Source organism: Pezoporus wallicus, unplaced genomic scaffold (assembly GCF_028554395.1).
Source record: "Pezoporus wallicus isolate ANWC-B61680 ecotype Strahan unplaced genomic scaffold, APGP_CSIRO_Pwel_v1 contig_8006, whole genome shotgun sequence".
NCBI lineage: Eukaryota > Metazoa > Chordata > Aves > Psittaciformes > Psittacidae > Pezoporus > Pezoporus wallicus.
The window spans coordinates 875,482-886,364 of record NW_026635487.1 but is presented as its reverse complement, the minus strand read 5'-3'; the positions used below and the strand labels follow the sequence as shown (position 1 = coordinate 886,364).

Genomic DNA, 10,883 nt, shown 5'->3' with positions numbered 1-10,883 from the left:
GGTGTCTTTGTAGAGCAGTGCTTCTGATGGGCACGAGATGCTGCGTTATCTCATGGACAGGTCACTGGAGTTAACACCAAAAAAATCCACATGTGAACAGTTTCTTTATGTCATTACTTGATTTACTTAGTGAAGGAAACAAGGATTTGCCAGCTCAGTCCATCTTGTTCACAGTTCTCATGTTTCATATAGATAAGATATCTGCCTTCCCCTTCAAAGACACCATATCCAAGGGGTATTCTTCAACAGTACTCATGGTGCAGTCCTAACTATCAGTTATAAATCAAATATCCTGCATAGTCATTTCATAAATATTGGAGTATGCTTTTAACTCCAGTACTCTCTTTACCACTCGTACTGCAGGAGTACCTTGTGATTAAAGTATTGTATATGAATAACTACTGAAAGTGCAGGACAAACTGTCTGAGAACTCAGATGTAGATTTGTGTTTTGCTTTGACCATACTATGCTCCCCTGTTCATTACTGTCATTTGCTTTGGCAGCTGAGACAAACACTGCAGCATTTGAGCCCAGCTTCAGCCTTCCCTCCTGTTCAACTGAACAATGAGCTTCTCATGATCTGAGCAGGTGTTGAGTTCTTGAGCATAAACCAGAGTTTACAGACATCTTTGACTTCAAGGACCACATCCAGCAGACTTTGGACTTGGAAGGACCATGCAACCCAATAAGAGACAGCCTGGTAGTGAGTCTTTTATAAGATCAAGTTTTCAGGCTAGTATTTTGTTGCAGGAATATAATGGGTTCCGTAATTGGATTCAAACCCTCACGACTCTTCTGTTTCGGACCTAGCTGATGACTGGTACTTGAGGTCACATTTGACATCAGTGTGCTGGAAGAGCACAGACCAAACAGGGTACAATGCCTGTATACCTCATTATGAGGCAAAACTGCAAAAATAACCGATTTCTATTATGTCTTACTGAAAAGAACATATCACATTACCCCTGAGCTAAAATAGGAAACAGTTGAGTAACTAAAAACTGGCATGGCTTTTTTTTCTGGCGACGGTGAGCAGCAGAAGCTGTATCTTTGGAGGAGGCAAAACTGTCCTACAGAGCTGCTTCTATTTTTGAGAACTGGGGCACTTGTGTTGCTACTTTGAAACATTTTCTGAGATTTGCTTTCTTAAATTAGCATTCCTCTGTAGTTACCATACAGGAGCTCACTCCTAAAACCTCTGTCAAATGTGTAGGCTGCTGATCTCTTTTGAGAATGAGGGGAGGGAACTCAAACCATTCTGGGGAGTTTGGGACTTGGGAAGAGAGGAATCAAAAGAGAAAGCGAACAAATTTCTGTTCTGCTTCAATGTGATGGAAAATCAGGAATTCTGCTGGGTTTTTTGTTTTCTTCTTTAAGCTTTGCTACCAGCCCTGACAGTCTTAATTTGACTGGAGGTTAATAAGCTCTATTGGGAGCTAATTTCTGAATGAGTATAATTGAATCCTCGTTCCTTCCTTCCTCTGAGATGTTTAAGAGTTCACTAACCCTTGCTTCCGTAACTCCATAAAGAGTTAACATTTTTAGGTGATGCTCTGTGAGCAATCCCATTGATGTCACTGAGCATGGAATTAAGCCTATTACCAGAGGGAAGAATTTGAAGTTGGTTTTTTTTCCAAAGGGATAGCTGGATTTAAAAATAACCAACCTTTCTCTGGTCGCGAAAGAGAAACCAAAAGCTTTTTCCCCTGTTCATTCCACTCCAACTCCCACAGCAGGCCAGTTTCATGGAAGGTAGGTAACCATTTGTTACACGTTAGCATTTCCTGGGCTGTTTCTCTCCAGATTTAGGGTTCATTACTAGACCTGTTGTAGCTTCATTATCAGTAAGGTGATGAAACTATGGTTGTATCTGAAGTGACCCCAAAGTTTCCACTGTCAGGACTGAGTCTATTCCCATTCATAATTTAACAGTTAAATTGAAATTACCAACACACTGTTGCTGCAATAGTATGAGCTACTCATGTTGGTTAGTTTAGCTTTGGAAGCTGTATTTCATGGGCATTTAAAGATGGCTCAGGTCTATGTCTTGTCACTACAAGATTTACAGCCTCCCTTTAGGTATCCCTGGTTCCCTTGATTTCTCTCAACATTATTTGCATTTACTGATGGTTGTCATACACACTTGCATTGTGATTGTGCCCCTCACCATGATTTATAGCTGTTTTGCTCAAGTTCCTCATTAGCTCCTTTAAGGAGGAAACTTCTAGTAAACAATGCATCTGTGGATAGACTGATACTACAGATAGGAAGGAGGGACTTCTGTAGGAAAAACAGACAAGCTCACAAGTACAGCAGGTCTCAGAGGACTTGCAGAAGGGCTAAATGAGTTGTTCTTCCTCCTTTCCATATCTTTTAGTCTCATAAAACAATCCCTAAATAATCAAGTTAAGCAATGGAAGAGAGATCGACAAAATCTGTCCGCTTGCATTTATCAAGAGGAAATAGTCACTGTTATTACACAGAATTCATTTCCATGGTTAAATCTGTTGAGAGAGAAATGGAACTGTTAAGACCCCAACCACAGTTAAGACAAACTTAGATGTACAGCTCACTTTCAGTCCAAGTATTTGTCCATGAAGAGCTTTTCCATTTGTGGCTTTTTAAAAACGTGATGATGGCACAACTTGGTTCTCCTGAATTTTAAGCAGTTCTGGCTATTATGCTGAGAAACTGCTGGTTTTAACCAGGAAAAGAGCCGTGCAATTGGAGGCAGGGTCAGTCACGTATTTTGGCGGGGTTTTACCTTTTACCTTCCCAGGGCATGGCTGTCAAACCACCAACTGCGTGCAGTTCTGCAGAACCAGTAAATCCCACCCCTGCGTGCTGAGAGGGGCAGAGCATGCATGGGTGTTACTTTGCTTTCCAGAGACCTTCTGAACAGTCTGACCTGGGAACTACTCTCCACAGAGACCTGAGGGCTTCCTGCAGAGCTGTGTTTATCTAGAGAGGGACAGTGCAGAGCTGCAGGCTCCAGCTTCTGGCTCACAGGTAACAGCCTGCCCACAGAGCCCTGTGCTTTAGTTCCAGCTCCTCTTGCCATACTGTCCCCTGGCTAATGTGAGCTGTTATTGCAGTGATTTACTGGGTAATTTGATCAGGGACTACACAAGGGTGCTTTATAAATCAGTGGGGAGGGTACAGTGGTGTAACTGGAGGGATTGGCCATTCTCCCCAAGCAGCTCCTGCCAGAGCAGCTCTTCTCTTGGAAGTGCCTCGTCTTCCTCTGCCCGTTCTGTTTCCACAGTTCTCTGCCCAGCTATCCTTTGGTGATGGTGTGGTTACATATAACCTAAGTTAGGTTCAATTACCTTGCTGCAGACCCCGTTGTTTTTGGTTTCATTTGTGCAAGGGGGGGGGGGGGGGGGGCAAATCCCCTCGGTGCGGCTGTGGGTTTAACCCCCTTTCCCCAGGCTTAGGCCTGTGCCAGCCCCAGTCCGGCCGCTGCAGCCGCCCCTGGCCTGGGTTCTTGGCTCCGTCCCCGGCAGGGCCGGCACCCGGAGGCGCTGGAGCCGCTCCGGTCACGCATCACGTCTAAATATAGCAGCACGCGGGGAGCGGGGCCAGGCACGCCGGGGCTCCCCCCTCACCGCCCCCCGGAACGGCTCCGGGCCCGCCGCCCGCCCCCGCGGCCACGATCTCGGCCTTTGCGGCGCTGACTCACGGCGCCGCCGCACGACTCCGGCCTTTCACGCCGCGGCCCCTCCCGTCCTTCGCCGTGACTCACGGCGCCCGCCCCCGCCGCGGCACCACCGGAGGGGCGGAGCGGGCCGGCCTCGCCGCGTACAAAGCGGCGCCGCCGCCGTCGAGGTCACAGCGGTGGCCCCCGTGTGTGTGTGTGCGGGGGGGAGCGGCATGGAGGGAGCCGGGGCGCTGCTGGCCCGCGGCCCCGCCACCGGGCTGGGCGTCACCGTCTGCGCCGCCGCTGCCGGGCTGCTGCTGTACCGCATGGCGCGGAGGTAGGGCCGCGAAGGGCGGGAGGCGGGCGATGGCCGGGCGGATGCGGGCCGCGCCGGCGGGGAGGCTCCGCGCGGGTTTGCCCCTGTGCCCGTGCGCGGGGCTGCTGAGCCGCGTGTTCGGGGAGCGACCCTCCCGCGGCAACAGAAACGCGTAGGGGAACGGCTGGGCGCGTTTTAACGTGTCCCCTTGGGATGGATGCGGGCCTTTGTGTGCCGGAGCTGGGCACGAAGGGCTGGTCGTTCTCCGGAGCGCTTCCCCTCGCCGTCCGCGGTGTGCGGGTTTGCCTCTGGTTTTCCGGCGTGTTGGAGGCAGGAAAGGAGAACGCTTTGGTGCTTGGTGTGGAGGTGAAAGCGTGAGTGCGGTGGGGACAGTGGGAGAGGGCCGTAGAGGTGACAGTTACTGCGGTTCAGCAGCAAAACTCGGGAAGATGATAGAGCCAGAGATGACAGGAGTCGGTTATCAGTGACCAGAGACCTTGGGTTATTTGTTAGTTGCACAGCAAGTTTCCGACCTTAGAACAAATTTAATCAGACCAGTTGAGACTTGAGGTTTGAGAAGCATTAGGAGAGGAGTCAGCATACAGATTTCGTTAAAGGAGTAAAGCTTAATTTGAACGGCTTTAATCCAGCATAGCTTGAAAGGTGTTTTAGGAATATATGGAATCGGAGGCACTGCAGCCTTTATAACAACAGACCTGAGCAATCAGTTCATTTCATGATGTAGAAGAAAAAGGCAGTCCCAAGGGCTCATTGCGTTAAGGTTCACTTCAAGTTTACACGCTGAGGTAGAGGTGTGTTTCTACATCCACAATAAAATACTTAAGGCTTGCTGTAAAGCATTCGCTGTTCGTGTAAGCATCTAAATGGTCAGTGCTGCATTAGCCCAACTTGGCATTTCTATGGCATATTTAGGGCAGCTAGGAAATACTAGTGGCCTAAAGCAATCCTCAGTGAAGCAGGCAGTGTTTCTTTGACCCAGATGAGGCTAAGATGCCTTTTGAGGGAAGAGATTGGATTTGTTTTGCTTAGGTTCATCAAAAGGTCTCTGGAATGGAAAGCATTTCTTCCTAAGTCCTTGAAGGCTGCTAGTGAGCTGCAAATGTTTTCAGGAGATGACCTTGATAATTCTTTGGGGCTGCATATTTGTGTTTCTCAGTGTTCTGATATTACCTGATTTCTTACTTTGCCTCACTTAAATGAACCTTCCATCTGCCCCATTTTCAGCATGAGTGCACTTACAGATCTAGCAAGATGCCTTTGCCACCCCCTGGAGAAGGGGGAACAAAATATATCAGAGCAGCCTAGAGAGAAGTGGTTCTGGGATAACTGTCAATGTGTGAAGTTACACTTCAGTAACTGCCTGCACCCGAGACTGTGCTTTTGTATCAGGGAAATCAAGATTTGATGTCCAGGTGTGCATGGGAGCTCCTTAAACCTCGTGAGTTTGGACCAGATAGGAAAATCGATGTGTTTTGTGATCTGTCTTCAAGATCACAGCTTGATTACTTGTTATCTATAGTTGGGAGTCAGGTTGCTGAGTTCAGACTAGCAGCTGTAGCCACCTTTCCTTCATCTTTTGTGCCCCTTCTGATTCTTAGCTACTGACCTGTCAGAACCAGTATAGAGTAACCCAAGAGCATCTCATTCTTAGGGCTCTTTGGGTCAGTGATGCCAAAAGATGCTCCTTCTACAAATCAGGATAAGCCATTTCTCACACTAAGAGGCCAGTAGGAGCTGTTCATTTAGTTGAGAGCCTCTCATGGATGCAGAGACAGCAAAAAGAGGCACCTTTCTGGAGGATCCTGTCTCGATGGACTGTATTCTCCAGATATTAAAAGATGCTAAAGCTGCAGTTTCATGAAGACAGTTTTTGGGAGAGACAGCACAGGAGGTGCTTATGACTGTGGGTCTGTGTCCCTGCTTCAGTCCACTGGGCACCTTTTTCCCTGTTAGAAGACACAAAGTCTGCTTCTTGGGCTGCATTATAACCTGTTAAATACTTGCTGGGAATCTGGTCCTGTGGTTGAATCTTCAACCCTGTCCGCAACTGCTAGTTCTGAGCTAACGCATCTCTGATACCCTTTGCCTGCTGGTATCTGGACAGCTGTGGCGTGTTTTTCTCCTGTTGGAAAATGGGGTTTAGCATCGGGGCTCTGCTGGCAAACCCCTTTATTGACAGGTGATGGATATGGGCACAACCTCGAATTACAGCAGCTCAGGGAGCTGCGTCCCAGGAGCTTCCCTGTGTATGAGCTTCTTAACTCAGCCATGCTGACAGTACTGTGCCACGGGCTGGGTCTGTACCTTGGTTATGTGAAACCACCATCAGATGATGTTCTGATCAAAACTGATCTGTGCAAAAGAGCTTCTTTTCCTAGTGTGGGTTTTTTTACTTCAGATTTGCTGGCATAGCTGTTTGGATAATTGCTTTTAATGCAGTTGTGTGTTGCTCTAGATGCTTTTAGTGGAGAATTGTTTTTTCTTTTGATCCTTGGCAGAGGATGAGGGTAACCCAGTGAAGAGCTGCACATCCACTTGAGAATATGGAAACCCAAACATCTTAATCTAATGATTAAGAGAATCAGAATAAGGGGGGAAATAGATGTAAATAAAACTATTTGGTGATCCAGATTAATAATAAATAATAGACTTGCACTTACCAGGGAGAGTGTTGTTCTGGCAATCCATTAAAAGTGTGGACTTAAGCATGACTAAGTGGCAATAGTGGAGAGTGTTGGGAGTTGTAACGTAAGAAGGAACTTATCTTCCTTCCAAGAGAGGCACAGACTAGTTGCTAAACAGTGTTTGTCAATGGCTGTACCTGCAGCCTGATTTTTGTTACCAAGCTAAAGGAGTCTGATAGTCTCTCACAAAGGAGTGTTTTATATCAGACATTTAAGTATTGATCTCGTAACTCAATTCACTCCAGGTATTTCCCTCCAGTGTTGTCTTGAGCAAAGATCTACCTGCAAAACAGTGTTCCCAAACTTGGGAATGTTTTCTCACTTCTTTGGGTGTGCAGGCCACGTCCTGAGCTAGTGCAGCAAGTCAGCCCTTAGTGGAATCTTTCTACATGGGAATTCAATCACTTCTTGTTGCTCAGGTTTTGTTTTGAGGGGTGGTTCTTTGCCCAGGGAGGCTGGTTCAGGTTTATACACTGTTAAACTCCTTTGGGATGGTTTGCCTCGTGGTTTGCAGGGGTAAATGCTTAGTTTTGCATTGTCTATCTGACTTCAGCAGCAGTGTGTGCTCTAACTTACCATGTTCAACCGCTGCCCGAATTCAGTCAAGGTATATACAGTTCCATAGTCATTAAATCTGTGTTTGAGAGTCTTTCCAACTTGGTTTTTGTTTTTAAAGTCATGCCCAGTTACTGTAAAATTAGCACCCTACCTACATGTTCTTGCCTGAAATGACCTTTGTTGGTTTTTTCCCATCTTGATGCACACAACAGGTTGGGAACTTCTGATTTTTTTGCATCTATTTCTATGGCAACAGATTATAAGTTCACAAAAGGAAAGGCTTATTGCTTTTTATCCTAAATAATCCAGGACTTAGCAGTTTCTTTTGCATACATTGTGAGAATGAAGGACTGCTGTTTAACCCTCGGTAGCACTTCATCAGCAGCAGGAGAGAAATGGAATCCTCTTTGGAAAAGATGGAAAGGTCTCAAGTATACCGAGGCTTTGGGCTCTGATATTAGCAAGTTCTCAGACTGTGTCTGACATTGGTTCTTTCTTTGCTTTACAGCATGCATGCTTTGCTATGTTTTTTGATGTGTGCTTTCATCTTCTGTGTTACCCTTGAAATCAGTGCTTCTACATACTCTACATGGAAGTCAGAGTCTCGTGGTAGGTAGGGACTGAAGTATTGTCAGTCTTATTTTCATGGGCACCAGAGGATGGTGTCACATGAAGGTGACACCTTCAAGGACCTGTGCAATAACCTACACCAGAGGATGGAGTTTAGGTTGTGTTTGCTATCACCGTCTGTGCTCACAGTGCAGTAGGGTTTGTACTTTGGTGGTCAACATACTGAAACCTGTATTGTATTTTCATAGCTTTCACACCTATGATAGTGAGATAAAAGCAATACCAACAGGTATTACAGGTGTCCGTGTTTCATACGGCTGTGGACAGGAGTAGCTCCTGGATAACTTGGACTAGCAGCCTTGATTTGTCTGCTTTAAACTTCCTCTTTCTTTGCCTGTCAGCTTCAGTACTGGTATTTTTAACTCGGATCACTTACTGGTTTGAGCCCTCTTGGCAATGAAGAAAGTTGAGCAGTGAATATTCATTTTAAGAGGGGATGTGGGTGTGTGCATCTATTTTGAGATGAGAATCTGTCACCCTAGTAGCTCCAGCCATTTTCTCTCAGCATCTGGCAGGGAATCCACCCTGCACTCTGGCTTCTTAGGTTTCAGTTCAAGCTTATCCTCATCCCTAGTACTGAAACAGGAGGCCTAAGCATCACCTGAGGGTTTGGTGGTTTATGAACCAGGTTTCAAGACATGGTCTATGGAAATGGGAGTGGGGTTGTAGGCATCCAGCTACAGAGGTGGTGGCTGAGAGAGAAACCAGCTTAAGTTAAGGGGAGACCCGTGTGCCCATTTAGTTGCAGGGTGCTGACAGGATTTCTGCAGCATTGAGATGTTTCTCTAGAGAACAGTATAGCAGCAGAGCACATTTCCTAGAGCAGGAAGCACTTTGGCTACTGTGACTTGCTTTCCAGGCCCTCGGTGAGCCTACTCTTTCCTTTCCCTGCCACTTCAGAAGCTTGGTGGAGTTGGGCAGCAAAGGGTGGTAGCAGCTGGGTCCATCTGTCTGCATAGCCACCATAGCAAATCCCTGCCTGGGCTTTGCCTGAGCAGCTGGAGTTGTTGATTGGGTTTGCTCTGATAAACCCAGACAACTGGGCTGTGTTGCCTTAACCTGCCAGGAAGCTTCCTCTGTGATGTTGCACTGAGTTTCAAGACAGTTCAGACCTCCTTTAGCAGGTGAGCTCAAGGGTCAGGCCACTGAAGTTCTGTGCTCAAACATCTGTTGCAATGGGGCCAAGTCACAGCTGGTTCTCTTGTGACTGTTACTTTAATAGGATTCTTTTCAAAAACAAGGGGCTTACTTATAGATCCAGGTCATTAGATTTTCATTTCTTCCAGTGCATAAAAACTGGGTTAGATGTGTTGATTACTCAATTCCTTGTATATCTAAAGAGCTGAAGAAACAGCTATTTACAGTGCCTGAATCTTAAGATAATTTGGCATCCTTATTTGTAACAGGCAGGATGGATAGAACTGTAACCATGAGCCCATTTCCTAGGTTTCTGCATCATACACAGTTCTTGTGGATCCTAACTTCCACTTCCCAGAATCCTGTGTATTAAGCAGCAACTCTACTGCACCCTTTGCATATATGAACAGTGCTGATTATGGAGAGGTCTTGCACCCCCAAATATGCCTCTGGAAAACAGTGAAGTGGGTTATTCACAAGGTTGTTAAAGGTCTGGCGTGTCCATGGTGCTGGCACAAAGAGATGAGCATCAGGCAGAATTGATTTCTACTTTCAAAGCCCATCTTTTCATTGCTAAGTGACTACTCTGAGTCATAGCATCAAACATGCTGAATGGGAAGATTGATTGTTATTCCAGCCTCTCTTGCATTTCCCTGTTTAAAAGCCATCACTTTCCCTTACATCAGCTGAAATCAGTGTTGGTTCCTGACATGTTTCCTTTCCTAACAGGAAGAAGCCCACACACGTGACAGTGAACTGCTGGTTCTGCAATCAGGACACGGTAGTGCCATATGGGAATCGCAACTGCTGGGATTGCCCCAACTGTGAGCAGTACAACGGGTTCCAAGAGGTATGGGGACAGATTGAATGATGGATGGCTAGGAAGGTGCATGCCCTGTAGAATGGGCCTTGCAGAGAAAACTCTGTTCCTCATTTAAGGTGATCCAGGCCCAGTACAGGTGAATATCCAGGGTTTTGACAGTGGTAGATCTGTGCAGAGCATTTGTGAACTGATCACTTGATAAAATTTACAGAGGAATCCTCTGTACTGGGATGTGCTGATGTAGAATGAGAGACAAATTTTTCTGTCTTGCTTCAAAGAGCAAAAAGTGCCTGAAGAATTTTTCTTTTAATGCATGGAACAATTATTCCCTGGGTTTGCAGTTAGAACAGCTGAATTGCTGTATTTAGGGTATTAAATAACAAAGCTGGTCTTAAGCCAAAATCCACCCCCACCAGCTGCTTGCAGTAAGCGTACAGAACACTGGAGGAGGGAGAAGATTTGAAGCATTTTGTCTCTTTAACTTACTTCTTTTGTTACAGAGGTGAATGCATGGAGTGTAAAGCTCCTGACAGAGCTTAAGTATTCTTGTTATCAACCAGAGGATACCGAGCTTTGATTTTGTGATCTCATGTTTGCTTTCCCTCCTGCCTCCCCCTTTGCTTTTTTGCCAGAATGGAGACTACAACAAGCCCATCCCTGCTCAGTACATGGAACACCTTAACCATGTTGTGTCAGGTGCTATGACTTTCTGTGATCCTACCAAACCACAGCAGTGGGTGAGCAGCCAAATTCTGCTTTGCAAGAAATGCAACAACCATCAAACCACAAAGATCAAACAACTGGCTTCATTCTCACCAAGGGAAGAGGTAAGTGTTCCTTAGGGGCTGGTGGCACAGGAGAATGTGTGTCCAAGGCATTCCAATGCGTTTATCTGCTATTCCTGCTCTGTTTAATTCCATGCTTCAGCCTAGTAAGCAGGAGAGACAGGAACTTTTCAGTGTGCTGTGGAATGATGCTTCAGGAGTCTTCAGAAGCCTTATGTGGCACTCCAGTGCAGAGGTTACTGATTGGTGTTGCAGACTTACTAATCCTGCTCTAAAGCCAGAATGTAAT

The 10,883-nt window shown here is 46.3% G+C and overlaps 1 protein-coding gene across 3 annotated transcripts in view; it reads left to right on the top strand.

Annotated features, from left to right (window-relative positions):
- Positions 1–611: 611 nt before the first annotated feature.
- TMEM201 (transmembrane protein 201) overlaps positions 612–10,883 on the top strand; it is a 28,078-nt gene continuing 17,806 nt past the window's right edge. Inside the window, exons 1-3 of one of the 3 annotated variants that reach the window (XM_057431987.1) lie at positions 612–700; positions 9,716–9,836; positions 10,442–10,636. In XM_057431987.1, the coding sequence (XP_057287970.1) occupies positions 10,478–10,636 (159 nt within the window). In that variant the 5' untranslated portion in view covers positions 612–700; positions 9,716–9,836; positions 10,442–10,477. Of the gene's footprint in view, positions 701–2,904; positions 3,010–3,747; positions 3,978–9,715; positions 9,837–10,441; positions 10,637–10,883 lie in introns of those variants that run through there. The other 2 variants (XM_057431996.1, XM_057431976.1) reach the window with 2 other exon arrangements.